This window comes from Macrotis lagotis, chromosome X, assembly GCF_037893015.1.
Source record: "Macrotis lagotis isolate mMagLag1 chromosome X, bilby.v1.9.chrom.fasta, whole genome shotgun sequence".
In the NCBI taxonomy this organism is placed as follows: domain Eukaryota; kingdom Metazoa; phylum Chordata; class Mammalia; order Peramelemorphia; family Peramelidae; genus Macrotis; species Macrotis lagotis.
Genome location: NC_133666.1, coordinates 463522321 through 463548807, shown reverse-complemented (window position 1 = coordinate 463548807; position 26487 = coordinate 463522321). Strand labels below are relative to the sequence as shown.

Genomic DNA, 26487 nt, shown 5'->3' with positions numbered 1-26487 from the left:
GTCTTGACTTCTGGGTGAATTGTATTTAAGTGAGACAGAATTACAAAGAGTTGGCAGCCTCACTCTCTCCCAGAGTCACTGAAGTCATGTGGCAGTACAAAAGTCAAGTTGACGAGTATTGGCCCAGGATGCAATGAAAAACCAAGCTTTATCATAGCAACTCCTTCAGCTGCCTCCATGACCGTTACAACAAATTGTTCTCATCCACTGACTTTGCAGATGTCTTCATATGCTTGGGGTTGACTCACCCATAGGTTTGAGGCCTGTAGGTTACCCTCAATTATGTTTAGTTGGTCTGTGGAAATGGTAAGTGTGGTCAAAACCAAAGATAGAGAGGCAGTATAGAAAAGAGTTCAGCAAACCCTCATTATCAAAGGTATACACTCCACTTAGCAATTAAGAAATCATTGGTAACTACAGAGAGAAGTTTCAGTTGAATTATGAAGTTGGAAGAAACATTGAGAATTGAGGATTAAGAAATAAATGATAGTAGAAGGAGTAGAGGTAATGGGATTAGATAGTGTAACTATCCAACATCTATTGCAAATACAAACGTGTCTAACTAAAGTTAAGAGAGTAGTAAAGAATGGTTTCATAATCATAGATGTAGTGAATAAGGGAGATGACATTCAAAGTCCTGAATATCTCCTAGACTATGCTTTCTACTATGCCATTTTTCTTCAGTGCAGATTGTTAAACTGCCTTGATTTTATTTTTATTTCTGCTGTTGTCATCTTTTTTGATTTTTAATTGCTATTTTTCACCCTCCCAATTAAAAACACCCCACTGCCCTCAAATTTGTATTTTCATTTTGTTACTCTAGTAGAAATGACATTTCCAGTACCTGGTTGCCACAAAATGAGGTGTTTATAACATATTTATTTTGAATACTGCCCCCCCCAAGTCTTTGTTCTTTTCTCTCATAGTTTCTGAAAACACAGAAAGCTTCATGATCTATGAATATATTAATCTCTAATTCTAAACAGATAATACACATTTACAAAACACAGGGAAGCAATTTTTATTTCTCTAAAGACTCCTGTCTATCTCCTTTTGTTTTGGTTTCTATATACTGTTATGTAAAGCACTTTCTCATTGTGATATCTTTCTTTTTGGAAGGCACTGTTTGAAAGATGCCAGTATACAAACAAATTGAATTATGAAATTACAATATCCAATTGGGATCTTTTCTTTCATAGAGGTGCTACAGTTAAAACAGGTACAATTCATTGTTACTAATAGAAAAATCATTATTCATATATACAAGCCTAAACAATTCAGTAGCATTCCCCCCCCGCCCCGATCCTGTGCCTTACTTGCTCTATTAGCTTGATTACTCCAATTATAGTAAAAACCTAAAGAGGTGCTATTTTTGCAATCATATATCTCAAATGATATAGTCATTAATTTTGTTTAAAATTATATTTGTCCAATGAGAAAAGTTGACCTTGTTTCATGAACATTTTTAAGATCTATCACCTATCCAGAAGGAGGTTCCTTTCCATAATTCCCACTGGAATGAATGGGATCCATGACTATACTTTTTCATGCAGTTTATATTTCTGTACGTTAATGACCCTCTCAGCTCTCTACTAGTGATGGTTGCTACTCAAACATGGTAGAAGATTCTGAGATCCTCTATGATTCTTTTGCATCTTCTCCCCTGAATTGGAGCCCTTCTTCATATGGCATTATTAATTGAAATGTTCATCTAGATATGTTGGTTCTTTTCCCAATGATAAGAATAGATCACTAAAGAACAGCTGACAAATTTGTTCTATTTTCTGATGTTCTTGACTTAAGTTGGTTTTTATAAAATGTTTTTGCAAATTAGTTTTTGCTTCTACTGCTTCTCATTGTTTGTGAAGTCATACTACTTGTAGTCTTCTGTTATTGGTTTCCATGATGTTTTATAAATGTATGTGCTAAAAAACTCAATGATGTTATGCCAACTGTCTGGATTTTTAAAAACTGATTTTTACATTTTTAAAAAAGTAATGCTTTTAATATGGACTTAATTATTTTTAGTCATTTTGATGTCATAGGTTCATAGATTTATGATTGGGAGAGATCTGAGAAACTATGTAGTCCAATTCTTTTAATTTACAGATGAGAAAACTGATCCAAGTGAGATAAAGTGTTTTCTCCAAGGTACGCTGAAGGTAAAATGTCTTGCCCAAGGCAATAAATGATTGAACTGGGATTTGAACCCCACCAAGGTCTTTCATTCTTATTTTAATTCTGTATGAAGAGGTTTCCAAGTCCAGAAACCCTTCCCTTACCTGGAGCTCACATTTTTGATAGCCTCAACATTCTGAAACACAGATGAAAAGCAGAAGCAATCCCATCCTCCATTTTACTTTTACTCCCAAGAAAAAATAAAATGCAAAACAAAAAACATTTTTTAAATATCTAGTATTTTTAAAGCACTATAGGGTGCTTTAGGGAATCTGAAGAGGCTAGATAAAATTGAATTCCTATCCTCAAGATATTTAGTCAAGAAGGTGCATAACACCTTGATATGAATAGCTGATCTACATCAGATTATAAGTGTTAGAGATTTACAAAACTAAGGTTTAATAAATTATGTTGTCACAAATGAAAATAGACCCTGATGAAGATTTTGAGAAAGATTTAATTCTTAGTTTGGAGATGTTGACATTTAGGTGCCAGTGGGTTGCCCGGGCATAGTTGTCCAACAGGGATTTGGAGTTACATGTCTGAAATTCAAGATTGGAGTTACAGCTGAATATATAATTTGTGTATACATAGAGTTAGTAGTTGGAGTCTTGAGATTCAATGTGAATTTCAAGGATATAATCTACAGGTATGAAAATAAGACCAATGAAATACCCTACTAAGAAGATGAGAAACAAAATTTCTATATTTCAAAAAAGAGTATTTCATTTTCACAATGAGTAGTTTTAAGAACCGTAGACTCTGCTTTTACCTCCCTATGGCAGATTACAGTCATTTAGGGAATGGTAAGAAGAGATCATTGGGAAGCTAGGTGGTATCCATGGATAGGATGCTGGACCTAGATTCAGGAAGAACTGAGTTCAAATGGGGTCTCAGATACTTATAATTTTGTGATCCCGGGCAAGTCACTTCACCCTATTTGCCTCAATTTTCTCATTTATAAAATGAACTGGTCAAGGCAGGGGTGAACTATTTCAATATCTTTGTCAAGAAAACCCCCAAAGGAGTCATGAAGAGTCAAATAGAACTGAAATTAATCAACATCAACAAAACAAAAAACAGGAGATTGGAGGTAGAGAAAGGCAGTAAGAAATGATAATAGCCAAATTAAAGACAGAAAAACCGTTAATTCAGACAAGCATTATGAGCACAGCAGTTTAGAGGCTGTTAGTATATGAGCCAAGAGTCTTATATCCCTGAAGAAGTATCACTGTTAAACTAAAGTATATTTGTTAATTTTCAGTATGACAGTTGTGAATTATTAAGAAGCCAGTCAGTTTTAATATACAGTGTCTAAGAAACAAGAAATTAATATAGTGTACTTAAGTATATTTCTATTATATTTTATGATAGTTTACAAAATTTCTTTAAAATAGCTGTATATGGATGATCAACTATGATAGATTTAGCTCTTCTTAGCAATACAATGCTCAAAGACAGTTTTTAAAGACTTGTGATGCAAGATGACATCTACATTCAGAGAAAGAACTATGGATTCTGAATTATAGACCATAGCATACTATTTTCAAGTTTTAAAATTTTTTTATGTTTTATATTTTTTCCCTTTCATGGATTCCCCCCCCCCTTTGTTCTTATTCTTTTTCTTTCACAACATGGCTAATATGAAATATGTTTGACATAGTTGCACATGTATGATCTGCATCACATTACTCACTGATATAGGGAGTAAAGGGAGAAAGGCAAAAATGTGGAATTCAAAATCTTATTAAGAATGATTGTTGAAAACTAACTTCACATGTAATTGGAAAAAATAAAGTAAAAAAAAAGAATAAAAATACCATATGGGCATTTAAGGAGATAAATTGTAGTTATTTGGGAGAAAAATCATTTATATAGTGCATTTATAGATTTATTTTCCCCAAAGTAACTACAATTTGCTGATAACCCATGAAAATGAAATATTACTATAGTAGAAATTAAAAAGAGGTAGAACTAGGAATATTTTACTTGAGGTATTTACTTGGAAGGAAGGATATGGTTGCAGTCTAGGGAATAGTGCTCAGATACATGGGCACAAAGAGCAAACCTGTTTCATTGTTCCCCATCTTCTGCCAACCTTAAGGTCAAAGACTTTTGTTTAGTTTTGTATCTCCAGCATCTTAGACCAGGGAATGACAGAACTAAACACCCATTATAATTGTTGCACAAGGTTACTGAGCTGAATTTTGAAAGAAAATGAGGATTCTCAGAGAACCAAGAGAGCTGAATGGATGTCCTTGAAGTATGGGGGATCAGCCTCTGCCAATCAGGCACCAAAATGGAAAATAAAATGCCATAGGAGAAGAACAAATTGGCCATTTTGCCAGGCCAATAAAGAGAAAATTAAGGTGAAATGAGCCTGGAAAGCCAGCATCAAACTTATCAAATGCTTTCAATAGGTCAGACCCTTTGCTGAGGTTTACATTCTGAAGAGTTTTAAAAGTCAAGTATTTTTTTTAATTTTATATTATTTTAGTGGCAATAGGGAATCACTGGATATTTTACCTGTACTTTAGGACTTTCACTTTGGTAACTTTATGGAGGATGACCTCGAGAGGGAAGATACCTTATTGCCTTGATTTTCTTTGATATGATACTCAGAGCTTATGTAGGCCAATTTTGGGGTCTGTAATATTTTACTTCTCTACTCTCTCTCCTAATAACTTCCTAAAAGACTTTTTTCCTCTTTTTCAAAGGCCAGCTTTGTTCCAACTCTGCTCCTAAAGTCCTGAGTTTTTTAGATAGAAATATCTTTTTTTTTCCATTCTCATAGTACTTTCATTGTAACACCCTCACTTTCCCCAAGATTATTTATATACATATACGTATATGTATGTGTATGTATATATGTATGTATATGTGTATGTATATACACATATACTTATTTTATAATGTAAACATATCACTGGATTTACAGATCAATATTTAAATCCTTATTCTTCTTAGTATGTGACCTTGGGTCAGTTACTTTCTTTCCGAAGCTTTTTTTTTTTCTAATCTTAAAATGAGGGACTCCATTAGAGACTGTTCCAATTTGAAATCCTGTACAGCTGTGATCAAAATGAATTAGCAGTATAATTGTATAGCTATCAGTCACTCAATAAACATTTATTAAATGTTCAATGCTTCCTGAATTTTTAATACATTATAACTATTTGTTCAGTTTAAATGTATCATGTACTCTGTGGTTTGCTTTCCTTCATGCATAATATTTCTTCTGCTATTTTTGTACCATTTATTCCTCATGCCTGAAATACACATCCTTCTGGAATTCACCTTTTGATTCTTTTTTTTTTGAAACAATTGGGGTTCAGCAGCTTGCCTAAGGTCCGAGGATTTGAACTCAGATCCTCCTGTTTTCAGGGCCAGTGCACTACCCACTGTGCATTTTACTCTTAAATCCTCTCACGTCCTTTAAACCTCTTTTCAAATTTCATCTCTTATATGAAGCTTTTCCTTGGCTTTCTCACACCTTCCCAATACTCTTGAATTTATTTTTAAATGCATTTTGTAAGTACATATATCTATAAGTATATCTAAATCTAGATCTAGATCTATATATATGTATATATGTACATGGTCTTGTTTTGATTTTTCCTCAATAGAACATAAACTTCTTGAGAGTAAGCATTGTTTTATTTTTGTCTTTTGTATTCTACAACCTAGCAGAGTTCTTGGCACAGTGTTGAAGCTTAATAAATGTTGTGTTGATTGATTAGATTATATGTTATCACATGTATGATATACCTGTGTACAACAGGTTGATGTGAAAAGAACATGGAATAATGTAAATTGTGAAAAAAATCTGAGCTGTGAATATTTCTGTCTGCTCCATCATAGTTTATTCCCCAATTCATAAATGTTTCAAGAATTTAGTTAAAGAATATGAGGCAGAGGCTGATAATCCCTCCCACATTACTTTTTGCATGTGTATTCTGGTTCTAGTCCCTACAAAAAAATTCATCTATAATGTGACCCCAGTATTCAGGTCAAGCTGTTGGGATTAGATGCTGTTTTCAGTGGCATAATTTTCCCAGGAGACAAAGGATCTTTCATATATATATTGAGTTTGCCCAGTCACTGTTGTGCCATTATGCATAACAATAGATTATAAAATCTTCCATCAAATTAATCCTCTTGTCATCATCTCTTCATAACTAAAGTTCTTTTCCCTATCTTCCTCTTTCTCATTTCTTTTCTCTTTTTCCATCTTCCTATTGTTTTCTACCCCCTGTTAACCTTCTCTTTCTTCTTTAGTCTCCTCCTTTTCTCCCTAGCCTCTTCCTTCTTTGTTCCCTAGGCATCACTGATTGAGTGAACTTCTTAGAGAGAAAAAGAAAATCACCAGTAACTTGTGGACTAGAATGGAACACTAAGGAAAGAGAACCTAGCTCCTCTAGATTTTTCCTCCCAGTCATTTATTAATTACTTCACTAGTCCAAGTTTTTATTGGAAACTTATACCTCCTTCAAGAGAATAGCAGGTTTCTGTTTTCCATTTTTTCTCCTTTTAAATATTGATGTTTACCAGGTTAATTTCATCCAGTATCAGTGTTATATGACTAAAGTCAACATTGCTGTGGGAGATCAGGGTGGGGGGTGGATAAAGAGAGAGAAAAGAGGAGAGGAAAGAAGAGTAGAAGAGGAGAAAATTAAAGCAAAATGAAAGAGAAGGAAGGAAGAGAGAGAGAGAGAGATAGAGAGAGAGTGTTAGAAAGGAACTTAGAGATTGTAGTACAACCCTCTCATTTTATATATTTTATATTTGAGACCCTAAAAGGTTAAGCATAGTAGTCATTTAGATAGTGAGTAGCAAGCGATTTCAACCCTGCTCCTTTGACTCTAAAATATAGTCCTATTTCCATTATAGTTCATTCTGGGAATTAATAATTGATGTCTTATATATTTATTCCATTATTGCTAGAAGGTTAACTTTGGGAACTTTGCAGAATTATTAAGTATAAATTATATAATTTTTTGCCACTGTAAATGCGATCAGTTATCAAGTTAATAAATATTTATCGTGTCTTATGTGCTAAGCATTAGGAATAGAGAAAAGGCAAAAAATAAGTCCCATCCTCACTGCCTTCAGGGAGTTCATAGTCTAATAAGGAAAATATCATACAAGTAAACTATATATTAGGAATTAGTATAGCCTAAGTAATTAGACTACTTCAAATTATTGATTATAAATAATCTTTTGTATTTGGCATAAATATGAAGAAAGCAGTATCTCCTCTACTCTGCAGACTCAAGCTTAAAAGGGTCACTACCCTTAATAATTCCAGAGTTTGAATGTTCATTAAGAGCTCTGCCCTTGTACAGGCACATTCTCTATTACCATTAATGATAATTACCACTGGAATAAAGAAAGGAATGTCATGGAAAGGAAAGTGACCTTCTTGACTCTAAAACAGATTTTTTTTTTTGGAACTGGCTTTAGAACTTTGAATTCATTGGTAACTATCTATCCATTATATAGATCCATTATAGGTATATAGAAATTAAGTATAGATTAAGTGCTTGTTATGTTCTAGGCATTGCTAGATTACCCAGAAGGAACAAATATTCTCCAATAATTTGGACATATATAAGTAAATATAATGAAAATAAATGCAAATAACTGCAAAGGTGTTTTTTGTTGTTCATTCATTTTAGTTGTGTCTGAACCTTCTTGAGTCCATTTGGTTTTGGTTTTGGTTTTTGATAGTGATAGTAGAATGGTTCATCATTTCCTTCTCCATCTTATTTTACAGAGCAGGAACTAGTGAATTACTCAGGGTCATACAGCCACAGCAAGTAAGTAAAATCTAGTGAGAGGCTGAATTTTAACCCATCTATTCTTGACTCTAGACCTAGCACTCTATCCATTGAGCCACATCTCTGACCAACTACAAAGTGGTTTAATGCAAAATAGTTTTAAAAAGAGGGTGTTCTCAGTTGGGAAGTCAGGAAAGCCTTTATATAGAGGACAATGCTTGAACTGGGTTTTACATTGTTTCCATGGTATACATTGATCTAAATTGAATGTGATGGAGAGAGAAATCATATCCTTTAGGAAGAAAAATGAAGTATGTGGGATAGCAAAATTACATAAGATTTAAAGAAAGTTTTCTTTTTCAGATATTCCCTATACCAATGAAATAAAAAACATTCAGTTCCTATCCCTTATATTGAAAAATCAAATTTCTTTTATTTGGGGGCATGATGAGGCAGAGAGAGTAGAGTTTTAGTGAAACTGGGTTTTTTGTGTCTGTTTTAAATCTAATAGATTTCTAATTTTGCCTACATATTTCTCATTTATTTCTCATTTTCCTATTCCCAAAAGTACATGCACCTTTAAAATCCCTGTTATAAATAGGAGGAAGAGCAGCAGGGCAAGGAACAATAACAACATAGGAAATTCCTCATTCAGAGGAAAATCAGAGCAGCACAGCTGTGCTTCTCAAGTTCATGAAGGCATCTGTTTCAAATCACTTAATCTGCCTTGAATCTTTTGGACGTATACTCCCAACTGGTGACTCTAACTGGGAAATCTAATTCTATAAAATAGTAGTAGTTTCACCTTATGGTGCATCAGTGGGATACACTATTATAACTGAACCATTTTTCATTTTATTAGATTGAAATGGTAACAGATTGAAAAGCTTAAAATTCTAATTTATGTAAATAAAAATGTCAATTAAAATATCAACAAATAATAACCTGTTGTTTAGTCATATATGATGCCTTTTTGGTGTATTCTTGGCATAGGTACTGCAATAGTTTACCATTTCCTCCTCTGGCTCATTTTACAGCTGAGGAAACAGGCAGACAGCTACTGTCTGTACATCTGTACAGCTGTACATCTGTAGAACTGTACATCTGTACAGCTATTGTCTGAGGGCATATTTGAACTCAGGAAGTTGAGTCAATCCTAGAGCTCTATCTCCAGTGCACCACCTAGCTGCCCCCCAAATAATAATCTGTTTCTAAATATTTAGGGATAGTTTGAGATTTTTAATAAATTTTCATAAGGGAAATTAGGTTAAAAGAAAAGCATCCTCTACCTATTTATAGCTTTTCATCTTACAAGGTCCAAATCCAAGTCAAATTCCATATCTTCCTTGAAGCCTTTCCTTACCCTTTTATTGAGTTGTCCCTTCCCTTAATGACCTCTCATTTAGCATATAGTCATCTGTTCCCTAATGGGGAATATATGCTTACATATTTTATTTCTCCAACTGAGTTTGTAAGGGACTCCTTGAGGCTAGAAACTGTATATTAAATTTCTTTGACATCCTTCTTAGGACTGAATACAAGGTAATGCTTGGACAATATAATAAATAAATTGGTTTCTTTTTGCTTCTCCTTTATTTTTGCTGATTTCTTCTCTTTGCTTTGAACAAGCCATTTAAACCCCAGAACTTGAAGAGCGCAGGCAGATCTGTGCATGTTTATTGAACAGAGGTTCAGAATATGGTCATGAGTCATGAAACATGACAGTCTCCAAAGAATTAAATTTGAGTATCACATAAATAGTGATGAAGAATCATGTGGTGCTTATGGAATAACAGCAATCTGTAAAACATAAGGAACTTTAAAGAAATAAAGTAAGGAAGTCTATTGAAGAGATAATGTGATCAAAAAAGTGATATCTAGAGAGAACTGCTGATAATCTTTTTGTTCCACTTAAAACTCTACAGTGTTATGGGAAAGCAAGGATGGCCAACCAACAGGTTGAATCTATGTGGGGACAGGACAGGAGAAGGAGCAGACAGGAAGAGCATGCATGGAAGGGTTATGACCAACATCAGTGGTGGAAGTAGCTGCTTTTATACAATCCCAGATCTATGAGTATATTACAGTGAAGGTCCACAATAAATATAGTAAATTCACAGGGGCATTCATTATAGCCATCCCAGGGTTCAGAATAATGATTAAAAACTTGTGCACTTTTGGCCTCAACTACATTTGCTAAATAGATTACTCCTAAAATTTCTGTCATTTATAAACCTTCTATTATATTTTTGGTTGCTCATGTAACATTTTCACTTAAATATGCTGCCAAAATGTTAAAAATTGAAATTGCTATCTTTCTTGCAAATAAACACCCCTTCCTGATTTCTTTCTTGGTTATTTATGGTACTATAAATCTTCCTGTCTTTATTTCCCTAAGGGCAACCTAAGAATTGTTATTTTTTTAAAACTTTTCTTTCTTCCTTAGCTGCTTGCATATTCAATGAATATGGCACCATCAAATCCTGCTGATTTGTTCTCTATTCTGTCCTACATTTATTTCTTTCTAATTTTTAGAGTTCCTACCCTCAGCCATATCCATATCACATCACATCTGAATTATTCACATAATCTTTTAGATGGGAGCTTTTCACTCTAGTATTTTCTATTTTACTTTATTCTGTACTAAGTTGCCAAGTTAATAATGTTTAGCCATTCTTCAGACTTCCTTTTCCATTTTTTATCTTGTCACTTTATACTCATAAATGTAAAACATTACCTGAGTACATATATATATATTATATATAAAATGTATATACACTCAATTTTTTGCCTTCCAAATTTGCCTTCCAGAGAACATCCCTTCTATTTTTTTTATGTCCTCACAGTCTCAGTAACAGTTCTAAGCACTCAGTAGCCATTTCAGTGCTGCTTATTATTGCAATAAGATATTAAAGTTCTTTTTGTTGTTGTTTTCTTGCTTTGTGCTTTACTTAAAACATTGGAACATTTTAGGTTAATATATTGATACTTGATTTAAGTCAGTTTTCCACTAGCACCATCAGGAAATAGAAAACATTTGGATAATTGCTATCCAATTGCTAAAATGACTAAATATATTTGTCATCAGTGAGATAAAGCTATATTGGGTCAGTGAATGACTGTATATTTTGTATGTATATAGAGAGATATAAATTTGCATTCATATATATTCTGCTTTAAAAATGTGTTAGTGTTGAACTATTTAATGTTTCACCAGTAGAAATGCAGTGCTCCTCAATTCATCTTTGCTTTTCTTTCCCTTCCAAAGGCTGTGCAAATTACAGCTTGTCCCAATATAAAATTATCCAGATGGCCAATTTTTCACATCACATTTCATTACATGCAGACCATGCACCTTTGTTTCTCCAGAATTTTTTCCCTTTCTTATCAAATATTGTCTTGTGTAGTTCAATAAATTTAGGATTGACTAGAATAAAACTGGAAGACATCTTCATTTCCCAAAGGTGTTTTCATTTATCCTTTCACACATACAATCATCCAGGATCTATTACTTTATAAGAATATATTATTGTCATTATTATTACTACAGAAGTAGCACAGATGAGTGAATAGAATACTGAATAGGAATTTCAAAAGCACAGGGTTCTAGTTAAGTCTCTGCCCTTCTTCAGTTCCTTACCTTCTTGTTTCCCCATTTGTAAAATGAGGTTAATTGTGGCAATATATTTCCTTGGGATTCTGATTTCAATTCAACAAATAATACTCTAAAGTATCTATAACGAAGCACCAGTTAATTCAGTGGATAGAGCACTGGGCCTGGAGTCAGGAAGACCTGAAATCAAATGCAGCCTCAGACACTCACTAGCTGTGTGACCCTGGGCAAGTCACTTAACCTGTTTGCTTTATCCATTAGAGAAGGAAATAGCAATACAGTATCTTTCCCAAGACAACTTTATATTTGCTTTGGTCACTGGCATCTCAAAGGGTAGAAGACATGCCTGAAGGACTGAACATCAAAAAAATGTTTATATTTGGTAGGTGCTGGGCTACAGAATATAAAGCGATGCCTTCCCCAAAGGGCTTATAGTTCAGTAAGGAGGAAACTAAGTACCTGCTATACATAAAATATAGTGCAATAGTAGCAAAAAATATTTTAGGAAAATTTGAAAAGATAGGAATATTTTCTGCATAAGGAATCAGGGAAGGTTGCAAGGAATATGTGGTATGGAAGACTTAATGCAAAATGAAAGGAAGGGAGAGAACTGACCCTCCACCTGAACTTTTGCAATAAGCTCTTGGCAGATCTCCCTGTCCCCAGTCTCTCCCATCTTTATTCCATCCATCACATCGTTTCCAAAACAATCTTTCCAAGACACAGGCCCCCTGCTTAACAACTTTAAGTTCATAGAATTTAAGCTGGAAGGGACCATTTTACAAATGAGGGAACCTAAGACTTAGAAGCCTAAGTAACTCCCAGAGTCACACAGATTAAAACCTGAAGCAGAATTTGAATCTAGGAGTCAATAATCCAGGTCTGTCTATCTGCCATACGTGCTCTAACATATAATCTAACTCTCTTGTCCTAGAATTTAAAATCACTCTACAATGTGGTTCCAAGATGCCATTCAAGCCTTTTTAATAACAGCCCTTTGTCATACGCTCTTCATTCTAAGAAAAGTGGACTACTTTCTGTTCCTGCCAACAGATGATTGGGTCCAGAGATAAGGGAACAAGAAGTAGGCTTATAAAATTTCTAGGGACATATTGTGTAAGAACTATGAAAATGGAATGTGCTATACAAATATCTGGAGGCGGCATTGCATGGTGGATGTGAAAAGAGAGACAGCTTTGTGCTGAGAAGGGTTAGGGTTCAAAGCTTTCCTCTGACACATGCTAGCTCTGTGATGTCTGGCAATTCATTTAAACCTTCATCCCTAGATAACTTTCAAAGACCATAATTAAAGAGGAAGGTCCAGAGATGCATTTGTAGAGAAAATTTCCTCACCAGGAAAAGACCCTAAATGAAGTCACAATTCTGGTTCCCCCTCTCCTTATCCCACATCATTGTAAAATAGTGTTGTCATTTTAGACAACCTAGACAGAAATTGATTTTTTATTAAAGTTATTTTCTTTCCTAAATTTTCTTTTTTGAATAAAAACATTATGGGACAAATTTTGTTTTATCATATGGTGAGAATTAAAAATAACATGTGAATTTGACTCCCAAAAGAGTTCAAAAGAGAAACTATATGTGGGGCTTTTTTTTTTGAGAAAAAATTGAAAATCTATCCTGATTTATTCAGGGTCAGAAGCTATGTCACATTATTTTTAGTCTCATCAGATTTAAGAATTTATAAAAAACCCTTCAAAATTGTAATGAATAATTCCTATTATTGGCACCTTTCTCTGCTTTTTAACAGGAATAATACTTGTTCCACTTAATTCATGGGGTTGTTGTGAATTAAAAAAATGATTATATAGAAGGCATTTTTGGCAAAAATTAAAATACTATAGAAACTTCTTTTACTTATTACAGTAACATTTCTTATAAATTAGCTATTGCATAGCACTTTTAAGATTTGCAAAGTTCTTTACATATGTTAAATTCACTTGATTCACATAACTACTCTGAGTTATTATTATTGTTGTTATTATTATTATTAAAAATAATAATAATAATATTACTCCCATTTTGCATTACTGAGACACAGAACAATTAAGTGACTTTGCAAGGTCTGAGGCGGGGTTCATACTCAGATCTTCCTGCCTACAAGCTCAACCCCCTAGATAGGCTTACACACACACACACACACACACACACACACACACACACACACACACAGACACCCTACTTCTGGTGTTTTCACTGATTTCATTTACATAAAATTGAATTAGTAGTCAATCATGTAAAATTGTTTATCTGTATTTAATAGAGTGGCTTTTTTCTCTCTAAAAATTGAAGAATATTCTAAACTTAATGCATACAATAAATTCCAAATTTCATGTCTACACTCTTTCTTAAAATACTTGATCATATGAGTGTAACGTGAGCAATTGAGAATATGTTTATAAAGTGGAGTTACTAGAGGAGACAACTAGGTGACTGGCATAAGGTTTAACATGCCTTTCCTAAAGTCAAGAAGACTCATTTTTCTGAGTTCAAATCTTACCTGAGACATTTATTAGCTATATGACCCTAGATAAATCACTGAACCTTGTTTGCTTCATCTGTAGAATGAGCTGGAGAAGGAAATGGCAAACCATCCCAGGATCTTTGCCAAGAAAAATCCAAATGGAGTCAATCAGACACAGTTGAAATGATCAAACAACAACTACTTAGAAACAATGAAGGGGCTTCATATATTCTAGTCTGTTTAAGTAGACATGTGGCTTTTACTAGGAAAAATCATAATGAAGGATCATAGAAAAATAGATCTAGGCCTAGAAGGAACCCTAGACATTATCTAATCTTTATTTTATGGAAGAGAAAAGTGACAGGGTGCTTTTGATTTACCTGACCTCATACAGGTAGTATCAGATTTAGGATTTGTCCTGACTTAGTGACTCACACTATTTACATTGTAATGTATTGCTTCTCAAAGGTAGGGGGAAGCTGCTGTGTTTCAAGTCAGCATAGTCTATCTTTGGACAGGCTATTACTGCCAGTTTTGGTGGCAGTGTTTGTTTTGCTTCATGTAGTTTGCTTTTTTAATGAAACCTGCATTTATTTCTTAGTGGGATGTACACCCAAATGTTCTGCTCTCTAAGTTACATCCATCTTCTATGTAAGAACCTTTCAAATGCTTTATGATAACTATCTTGCTACCAATTAAGTTTTCTTCTCAATGCTAAATATTCCAATTTCTTTCAGGTGATATTCATTGGGTCAGATTTGAAGCTCTTCCCCATCCTGGCTGTCATTTGTTAGTCTCTTCCCAACTTCAGAATATCTCTATCTCTTTATCCTTCGTAAAATATGACAATCAGTACACACAGTACTTTAAATTATTCAGAGCAATAGAGATTAAGTAAAATAAACTTTCAGCACTAAGATTTTTATAAAACCTCCTTATTCCTGAATGCTTTGACTCTAAAATCAGATTGGCTCTCTTGGCTATTGCATCAAACTCTTGACCCATAATGGCTTTCAGTTTATGAAAACTACTAGTCAAGATAAGCTGTAGTTCAGCTATGTCTCCTCATTTTGTACTAATAAAGATGAATTTTGAATCATATGGAGTAAGGAATAGTTGAATTCTAATCCAGCCTCAGATATGTAAAAACTGTGTGACCATGGACAAATCACTTAACCTCTTTTTGCCTCAGTTTCTCCACCAATTGTGTCTTTTTCAGTCATATCTGACTCTCTATAACCCCCTTTGGAGTTTTCTTGTTAAAGATACTGAACTGTTTTGCTATTTTCTTTTTCACCTCATAGTACAGATGAGGAAACTAAAGCAAATAGGGTTACATGACTTGTCTAGGTCACACAGTTTGTAAATGTTTGATCTCAGATTTGAACTCAGGTCTTCCGAACTCCAGACCCCGACACTATCTCCACTGGGCCACATAAATAATTTCTTGACAAAATGTCTACATCTTTCTAATAATTCATCTTAGACTTTGCTTCTGTAGTCATTTTCCATCTTCCTGCCATGCTGTTACACTCTACCCTCCCTTAGTTGGATGACTCTAACCAGGTACTCCCTCTCCTACCTTTCCTGTGTGTGTGTGTGTGTGTGTGTGTGTGTGTGTGTGTGTGTGTGTGTGTGTGTGTGTGTGTGTGACTACTTAACCATAAAACTTTCCCTGGAATCACTGCTGGAAGTAATCTTTCTTCCCTCCAATCTATCATATATCTTGGTATAAACCTTATTATTCTTTCACATTCTGCCATGTACCTTAGTTTTTTGTTTATGGATTTTATTTTTCCTATTAGATTGAAAGCTCCTTGGAGATAGGTATCTTGCATAATATAGTCCCCACCTATATAGTGGGCACCTGATTGCTATTTGCTGGGTGAATCAGTGAGTTGTTATTCTTTCATTGCTGGAATCAGAACTTAGAAGTACTTCTGGGCAATCAAAAACATATAATTTTACAATGTTCATTCTGTTTTTTAAAGAATGACTTTTGACTATTTGTCTCAGCAGACTATTTTATAATATTTTGAAATAGATGTGTATATGTATATGCGTGTGACTATATAGTGCATACATGCTCTATGTAGCATTATATTTATACGTGTGTATATGTGTATAATATACTGTATATACATACACTAGATATCTTTTTATTTTAGAATCACCTTTGCATATAAAGGAATATAATGGAAACAGGTGCTTTTGTTAATTAGATTTCTTTTGTGTTAATTCCTAGAAAAATAAACCTAGAAAATTTTGATGTTTTCCCACAATTTAAGCATATTATACAAAGAATGAATTTGCAAGAAAATTTTTATAAAATAGATAATTGTTATTATTGTAGTGGAAACACATATTTATAACTGTTTTTATTAGTTCTCATTGAATCAGTATTGTAGTCTAATCATCACTCCATCTGTTTAATTGACTGTGGGATGTTAACTATGCACAGGTAGTAGCTGTTGGAAATTTCCAAACTATGCAAGCCAGATGCATTTCCTGCACGATTACTCATGGGGTACATTAGGCATTGGATAGAAATTATTTAAAGCCAATTAACATGTTATTTATTGAGATGTTGCAGTCCTTTATTATAGTTTACAAATTAGGAGGGTCTGGGGACTATTAATTAAAGTACTTTAGGAGAAAGAGACTATAGAAGTAGTTTGCCCAGTGGAGAGAAAGCTGTGCCTGGAATCAGGAAAATCTATGTCCAATCCAGCCTTCTTATTAACTGTAAGTTACTTAACTTCTGACTGCTTCAGTTTCTTCGATTGTAAAATAGGGGTATAATAATAAATTATATAATATGATAATTATAACAATATATAATAAAATAAAATAATAAAAATCAACCTCCCAAGGTTATAGTATGAATCAAATGAGATAATATTTGTTTAACATAATGCTTGGCACATAAAAGGTAGCTCATATATGCTTTCTTACCTATATTCTTAACAATTTTCCCTGTTCTGGCATCATTATTCAAAGTGTTGCAATAGCAAAACAACTCAGAACACATTTGTTTATTTTTGTACAGTTCTTAAATGATCATTCCTAATGCTTGCCAACTAAGTGTGACATTCTCCCTTTGGTTTTTATGCTTTTAAAAAAATACTTATATTATTTGAAATTATTAAATGACAAGGAGTAGCTTTGTGAAGGAGAAATAAAAAATATGCAAAATATCCTTATATTTAACTTTTGTTTTCTGTGTAGTTCATCAGAATGAAAAGCTTTCAGGATTTTTTTTTCATCCAGTGCAGTAGAAAGAGTACCTGTTTTTTTCTTCAATGTTTTCCTTTGCTACAAAGATAAGTTTAATGGAATAAAGGAAATTATCATGATATAAAAAAGCTTCAATTCTTTTTAAAAGAAGTGTCTTCAATTAGAGAGTGAACAGACTTGGACTCAAGGTCCCACCTTCTTCTCTAGCTTTGTTATTTTAGAAAGGCTTACTTCTGTATAAATGAAAGAATTGGATTAAATCAAAGTTCTTCAACTAAGGGCTATGCACAGAGTTCAAAGATGTCTATGATTTTCATTACAAAAAATAAATAAATAAATTTCACATTCACTTAAATGAAATTGTTTTCCTTCATTATCTTATGTATTTTATTTTATTCTTTTGAAAAAAATTATTCTGAGAAATGGTCCAAAGGCATCACCAAATTGCCTGTATGTATTAGAGGATCTCTTAAGATTTCTCCCAACCCTACCATTCTATCATTCCTCTACATCACTGCATTCCTGAATTGTAGATGACACATGAAAAAGAGAAGCCTTTTGGTGGCTTTCCTTTGAGTATCCATCTCACATGGAGAAGGCATAAGATATAGTTTGGAGTTTGGAGTATATTGGATTTCATCTTTTTTAAAGCAAAAAGAAAGAGCACCTTCCTATAAATAGTCTTTGCACAGAGGCCATTGATCTTTAAAGGAATCATTGATCATGACTGATGTTCCACAGAGAGGCCCAGTTTGTAATAGTTACTCCAGTATGTTCTAACCTTCTAAGAAAATTCACTGACAGAATTCACCTAGGAGTTCTGAGAGATGTCTTTTCAGAACTGGTTCCATCCCATCCAATAGAAGCTAAGCTTTCCATGTAAAATTATTTTTCATTTTTGTGCTGTAGCTATAAGGTTCCTTTAAAACCATTTGAGAAAATGTTTTTAACTTGTTTTTTATGCTTTTAAACAATTTTTGCTCAGCATTTCATCGAAAAGTAAATGGAAGAGTTTGATTTTGTTATAAACAAAATGTATTTAAAAGTTTAAAAAAATGTAAAACGAGAATTTAAGTGAACTCATTCATTTTTCTGCGTGATAATGACAGAGTGATCCAGAGAGAAAGTCTCAGATTCAGAATTCAGAATAGAGATTCAGACCCTGGTCACTTTCTACTATATCACTCTGTCATTGTCTTGGGTGGATTGATTATCATATGGGGGAGAGAGTCAAAAGAGAGAATAAAGGAAATTAGGTTTGACAGCCTTCATAGTCAAAGGATCTGGCTTCTAATTCCCCTTCTGTTTCTATCAAGGTGAAAAGTAACTAACACCTTTTTAAAGATGAGTTGTGATATTCCAAGAGAAAATCCCTTAAATCATCTTCAGTAGACACTAAAGTTCAAATTTCTGGAAGATTAGCCCCTACCCCATCACTACCTACACACACACACACACACACACACACACACACACACACACACACAGAAGAATCTGTTTTAAAAGAGAAGGTATATCTAGTTTTTAATGTGTTTAATTCTTAAGGAGGATACCTTTTTTTTTTACCCTACTTCTCAACACACCATTTTTTAAATCATCAGCTCCTTGTGCTATAGAGTTAAATCTATACATTCAGTATTCAAAAGACTGCTTCTTCTTTAACAACAGACCTGCCTAAATTTGAATCGTGTTATCTCTAACATCTTCCATATCAGGTCAGTCATAGGTGGAATTTTCTTTTTTGTTCCTTTTGTAAATACTATTTTTTTAGCATTTGTTTTTTGGTTTTTGCAAGACAGTGGGGTTAAGTGACTTGTACAAGATCACACAGCTTGATAATTATTGTCTGAGATCACATTTGAACTCAGATCCTCCTGACTCCAGGGCTATTGCTCTATCCTCTGTGCCACCTAACTGCTCCCCTTAGCATTCATTTTTAAAAAAATTTTTTTTAGATTTTTCAAGGTAATGGGGTTAAAAGGGCTTGCCCAAGGCCACACAGCTAGGTAATTATTAAGTGCCTGAGGTCGGATTTGAACCCAGGTATTCCTGATTCCAAGGCCGGTGCTGTATCCACTACGCCACCTAGCCACCCCCTTTAGCATTCATTTTTATAAGATTTTGAATTCCATATTTTTCTCCCTCCCTCCTTCCTCAAGACAACAATCTGATAAAGATTATACATATGCAATCGTATAAAACATATTTCCACAATCATTTATGTTGTGAAAGAAGAAATTGAAAAGAAAAAACACACACAAGAGTGAAAAAAAGTATGTTTTAATATGTATTCAGACTCCTTAGTTCTTTTTCTGGATGTGGATAACTTTTTCCATCATGAGTCTTAGATTAGTCTTGGATAATTGTTTTGCTGAGAAGTGCTACGTCAGTCATAGTTGATCATCATACAATGTTGCTGTTATTGTGTATAATTTTGTTGTTAATACATTGTTGCTATTATTGCATACAATGTCAGAGGTGGAATTTTCTGAAAGAAATTAGTAAACTTAAAAAAAAAAGTCTTTGTGTTTCTAGAGATCATGTAACCCATGTCATTCAGCGCTTGAAGAAATTGAGGCCTACTGATACTGAGTAATTTGCCAAGTGAATTGTTCTTTTTCTTTAAAAATGTAGAACTCTTTATTACAACAGCTAAGTATTAAATGACAGTTTTTAATTGGATACACATATAAAGCAAGAGAGTAAAAGAAAGTTTAACTTTGATCCTCTATTATCCATCTTGAACTTTTACTATTATTTAATAATACCCTGATTTTGTTCTCAGATTTGATGAAAGTTCTTCTTATAGACCTACCATGTATCTTTATCTTCTGTCCAAATCTCTTTGAAGATAGTCCATCTTGGCATCAAAAAAGTTTTCTAATAGTTTCCATTTTTTAGCTGCCTTTCATTCCTTAGACATAAGCCGTCTGTCTGCTCTGAATGTGGTTGTGACCTTACTTCTTTATTTTCCTCCCTTGTTTCTTTCCTTGCAAATAGAAACAGCCAGATTCCTATTATATAATACATGCCTGGGTTAGCACTGGGAACCCTTCTCACTCTTCAGTGTTTTTCTGATTCTTTGTTTCAGGCACTTTGTTCTTTCTTTTTTTTTTTTTAAAGACAGTATTAAGAAACCTCCATATTTTTTTTTTTTGGCTAGGCAGTGGGGTTAAGTGACTGTCCAAGGTCACATAGGTAGGTAATTATTAAGTGTCTGAGGCTGGATTTGAACTCAGGTACCCCTGACTCCAGGGTCGGTGTTCTATCCACTGTACCACCTGGCTGCCCAAATCCTCCAATATTTTAAAAATGGCTTATTGATATATAATTTTTAAAAATATAATTAGTATATATGTCACTACCTACACACACACACACACACACACACACACACACACACACACACGCAAACAGAGGAATCTGTTTTAAAAGAGAACACTGATGGAAAGGTATCTCTAGTTTTTAATGTGTTTAATTCTTAAAGAGGATACCTTACTTTTTTTTTTACCCTATCACTCTCCTTCCCTGTAATAGATCCTTTTTTAATGGAAAACTATGTTTATTTAAACTATGTTAATGCATGCCTCATTCTAAATCTATAATCTACCATCTTATTTGCCAAGAGGAGGGAGGTATGTTACAACATATTTCCTTTAGAGATTTGGTAATATTGGAAAATATAGTAATGGGAGTTCTGTTGTCTTTCATGATGATTTTCCTTCCGTTAATGTTGTATATTGTGTTCTTTTGCTTTTAGTTTGTCCTGTTTAAAGTTATTTAAATTTCCCAAGGTTCTCTGAATTATTTTTATCCATAATTTCTTATACTACAATAGCTTTCCATTAATTTGTATAACTAAATTTATCCATCTATTCACCAGTTAATAATCATCTATGTGATTTCTATCATCTCTAAATCAACGATCCTTTATTATAAATGTTTGTTTTTATGCTGATTTCCTTAGGAAGTTTCTTTTCAATTGTCTTTTCTTCACATGCTGTGTTTGCCTTTATCTTTCAAAAATGTTAAATTGAACTTGTAGTTTTTTTCCCATCTTTGTGATTTGAGAATATGTCCTCAGAATATTTGCCTCACAGAATTCAGAAAATTTTCTACTCTAGTGAGGAGGTGGTGTTGCACTTTGTATAACATATTGCCAAAGAGATAAAGTCTAGCTAGAGGGATTTTTGAAAAAATCGAATGAGTACAGTTAAATGACTAGAGGGATTGATATATAGTATGGATTAAAGGAAATAAAATGTAATTCAAAGTAACTGCAAGCAAGTATACATAATAAATGAAGGGGAATTAAAATTTCAGAGGAGAAAACTTTAATGTTATATGGATTGTTAGTGATGTGATAAAATTAAGAGGAAAAAAGAAAATTTCAAGTAAAGAATGCTAATAAAAAATTTTGTTAACAGAAAATTATTAAAGACTGCTAGATCCTTCCATACAAAAGTACTAAGTTTTGTGGTTTTGGGGGAATTTTCTACCAGAATAAAAAGATTTTTAAAATACTACCTTTCCCTTTGTTGTCCTGGATTCCTAAAATATAGTTAGGTGGTATAGTAGATAACTGGACCTGGAGTCAGGAAGATATGAGTTAAAATTTAGTCTTATTGCTTTCTAGCTATATGACTCTGGTCTACTTCAGACTTTGCATTTGTCTCCCTTGGTTGATAAAAGGATCAAATGAGATAATATTTGTAATGTGACTAGCATCATGCTTTTCCCCTTCCTCATCTTCTATTTCTTATCTAAAGTTCTCATTCTATATTTAAATAGAATTATTCCTTTCTTGTGATTGGGATAAGGGAAATGAGAGGATGCTAAGAGGATACTGAGCTTTATGTATGTTTTTATTTCTTACTTCAACTTTTTCCTGTTGATAACTAAACCATTAATGTTTTCCAAAGGATGATTTTTCTTTTGCTAATCTTTGATTCTTGGTTTTCTTCTCCTTGATGATACTATCACCCAGGCCTTAACTACCAAACCATTTCAGGTTATTGTCAATATTTCAGTGGTGTATTTCAATGAAGACAGGATGATATAGAGAATGGAGAACTGGTCTTGTCATCAGGCCAATCTGGATTCCCACCCTGTCTTGGGCACATTCTGCCTGTATGGACCTAACTTAAATAAACAAAATATTTAGCATCATCCTTGACAACTCTCTAAGACTGTGTATTGCAGAACAGTTGCTAATTCACATTGGTGGAGGGATTTTCTTTTCAGGAATTCCCTATACCAATAAATAAATAAATAAATAAATAACAGGTCCAGGTTTCTTAAGTAACAACCACAATAAAAAGTCAATTAGTTGACAAAAACTTCTGGGGAACCTGGGAAATAATCTGACAGAAATTAAATTTAGATCAAATACCTCATACTATATATCAAGGTAAGCTCTAAATGGAAATTAAAGTTACATATAAGCATTTACAAACAAATCGGAGGAATAAGGAAGTAGTCATTTGAATCTATATGGATAGGAGACAGTAGACTTGATTGCATACATTTTAGGGGTTTTTTTGTAGAAACAAAATTAATGCAACTAAATTAAAAAAACAATAATGGGAAAAGATTTTGTGGCAAGTTAAATAAAAAATTATAAAGCTATTACAAACAGTTGTAACAATATTGATATTTTTACATTTTTTCTGAATATGATTGATAAATCTCCTACTAAATTGTATGAGCACCCTGAACCTTCTTTGTGTCTTTCACAGTGCCTTGCATATATTAAAATACTCAAAATCAATGAACAAATGAACAAATTGGTATAGGTAAAAAGTTTATTCCTGAAGCATCAAATAAATGTTCACTGACAGGTACAGCAACTATTAGATCAACTTGAAAGCTTCTCATACCCACTCATAGCCCTTTGAGGAGATGTCTAATTTGGTTATGGGTTGCGTCCTAGCTTTTATTGATAAGAGTCGGTTGCAGACGTTCCATAGATGTCTATGGTGGAGGCAAAGTGAATAGTAACTGATCAGAGGCAGAAGTAGCAAAGAGAGTGGGAAGATAGGAATCTGAAACCAAATCATCTGTTTAGATATTATCACCTGGAAATTTTAGCTATAGAAAAGACCTTTTTTTGGTAACTACTAATTCACTCCATCTTCTACTCCTATCTAATCCCAACATTTTGAAAGACTCTACTTGCTGATTTGGGTTATGGACCCTGATATCAGTGTTAAATAATCAAGAACATGCAAGACTTTTGGAGGAACCAAATATCTAGTCATTGTCCATGGCAAACCTTTGTCATAAAAACTCTGTGGAACTCTATGGGAGTATGTATCAACCAGAGCTCTTTATCAGTTTTAGTGAGATTTCTTCATCTTTATTTGGGTTCATGGAGGCTAACAGAGAATAAACTCTGAAAGGTTTTCTAAAGGTGAAAAGGATTCAAATATGGGCCTGATTTCAAGAGTAACTAAGTTGGGAAAGGCTTATCACCAGATGGTGGATCATCAAGGTATACATTTTTTCAGGTCCCTCTAAAACTGAAGAACATTTGCTAAAGGAAAAGAAATTGTAATTGTAAATTTACATGATTAAGACCCTCACTCTTCCTACTCTTTCACCTAATTGCTTCTAAGCAAGGGAATGAATGCCTATACTGATGAAATTAAGGTTATTTAAACTATGCAGGCATTTAAAAAAAAAACCATACATTTTTTAAAAAGCAAAATGACATTCTCAGATTATTGGTACAAAAATAAATTATATTGTCCAGTTGACCATAAGGAAATCCAACTCATAGATTAATATCCCCATGGGATATTATCTATTTTGTTAAAAAATGCATTATATCACTAATTGGAAAATATTTCCTTATATTTATGAAAACTTAAATAATTCAAAGTACCATGTCTGCTGACTATTACCTATGTATCTGGTAATCTGACATTTTATCAGACAAAAGAATTTGAAGAAAAGGAAAGACCAATTAAGTGCATTTGGTGCAAGCAGGGTATATCTTCTCAATTTTTAAATACTGCTATAAATTTATTCTGACTACAGTAGATTGCTTCTTCATCACTACATACTGACAACTGGGCTTTTTTTCTTTTCCTTTTTTTTTTTCAAAATATAACCAGTGCTTATGGCTGCCCCTATTCAGATATAAACTTGAAAAAAGAAACAATGCTTCATCATCCTTTGGGAAAAGAAACACAGGCAAATTTTGTGGCTGACTCTTCACATTCAAAATTGAAAGGTTTTTGTAGCATGAACTTAAATGGAAAACATGAAAAATTGAACAGTAAATTCAGGTAAGAAACATTTTTGTGAATGCTACTCAGAATGTAATACCCATGAAAAGTGATTTTTCATTTTCAGATCATTTGGAGTTGACAGTTCCTTATGTACTTTGCACTTGATTTTTCACCATAATTCTTCTTTCATAGATATAAAATTGTTACTTTCATTGGCATAATTCCCAACAAAGTCTTTTTCTTACTTTGAAAATTTTTTATTATTACTTATCTTCAATAATTATTCATATTTCTCTCATTGTGTTGAGAGTCCAATTAAGCAATGAGAAAGCATACTTTCTTCTATAAAACTAGGTCTTTTGTTTTCCTAATAACCTCTCTAACCCCTCAGAACAATTATTTAATATATTAACTGTGATCAGTCTCTTTTGCTTTTACTGTTACGTTTGTCTTTTTTTTTATTAGTTTTGCCTAGATATCTTTATACTTTTATTTTCTTTCTTCCTTCTCCTAAATAGTGTTAACAAATACTTTACAAATATTTTAATAATGGTTCCTTCTGTCTTTTTTCTTGGAATTTTCTTTTCTTATTTCTTTTTCTGAATGTAAACATATCATTCACCCAAAGAAGAGTCAGCTTTCAATTTATCCTTTATAATCACTCAGTAAAGTGATGGAAACAAACTCATGGTTGTTTAGAACATCATTTTTTTTTATCTATTCTCTCAAAAGATTGCTATGGAATATTTTGTGTAAATAACTCTCAATGTCCCATACTGAGAGAATCATAAATAAAAATTACATAACATAACTGCAGAGATGCATTGTGATATAACAGAAAGAATTTTAGGTTTGAACTCAAGAAATTTTAATTCAAATCCCAGCTCTCATATTTATTAGTTATGTGACCATAGCATGTCACTAATCTAATCCTCTTTCCTTATCTGTAAAGTGGTTAAATGATGCTTATCCTGCCCATCCTACTGGGTTGTTGAAATTAAAGCAGTTTGCCAATCTTAAAGTTTAATATAAATGTGAATTAATAAGTAACAATTTTGTATGAGTATTTAGACTTAAGATTTCCTCAGTGTAGAGAGCAATCAGTATAGGAACTTGTTTCACTAATGGAGATTGACAAATTCATGAGTGATTTATAGACTGAAAGTTTCTTAGGGTCACAATCAGATTGTGACTCTTCCATTGCTATTATGTTTCATTAACAGGATGTAAAACAGATCTTTTTAACCAGTTCTCTCTTCAGTATTCCATACTTTCTCTCAATTGTAAATGAATGAATGGATCAGTAAATAGCCACATAGAGAAATAGATAGGTACAATGAACAGAATAGGCATACAATGTAATAACCACCAGGTCCTAATCAAACCCAAGAAGATGATTGATAGAAAATAACCACAGAAGGCAGTTAGGTGATATAATAGACAGAGCACCAACCCTGGAGTCAAGAAGGCCTGAGTTCAAATGTGGCCTCAGATATTAGATACGTAGTAGCAGTGTGACCTTGGGCAAGTCATTTAACCCCAACTGCTTTGCCAAAAGAAAAAGAAAACTACCATAAATTCATTGATTTTAGAACTAAAATGAACCTTGGGGATCATCTAGACCTGTTCTTTCATTTTACAAGTGAAGAAACTCATTTGAGGCTCAAAACATTTAAGTAATTTGATAAAGGTTACATAATTAGCAGCTAAATTATAGAACCCCAGTTGAACCCAGACTCCCAAATCCAGTAATCTCATAGTAGTAGAATAGTACAATATTAGATATGAAAATATCTTTAAAAGTGATTTCTAACTTATCGATAAGAAAACTGAGGGTATAAATATTAGTTCATAAATTGACTTGCTGGAAGTGAGGGCTGGCAGTCTGATCACCACCATCTTTTGGTTAGATTGAACTAGAACTTGGGCAACCTGATTTTTTTTAGTCTCTAATGCTCTTCT

At 33.3% G+C, this 26487-nt stretch overlaps 1 protein-coding gene across 8 annotated transcripts in view; it reads left to right on the top strand.

Annotated features, from left to right (window-relative positions):
* The window catches only part of L3MBTL4 (L3MBTL histone methyl-lysine binding protein 4), a 546540-nt gene that overhangs the window by 347039 nt on the left and 173014 nt on the right, over window positions 1-26487 (top strand). For 7 of the 8 annotated variants that reach the window (XM_074202631.1, XM_074202627.1, XM_074202628.1 and 4 more), the window contains one exon: window positions 24409-24582. The exons of the other annotated variant lie outside the window; for it this stretch is intronic. In XM_074202631.1, coding sequence (XP_074058732.1) covers window positions 24409-24582 — 174 coding nt within the window. The remainder of the gene's footprint in view (window positions 1-24408; window positions 24583-26487) is intronic. 8 annotated transcript variants of the gene reach the window in all.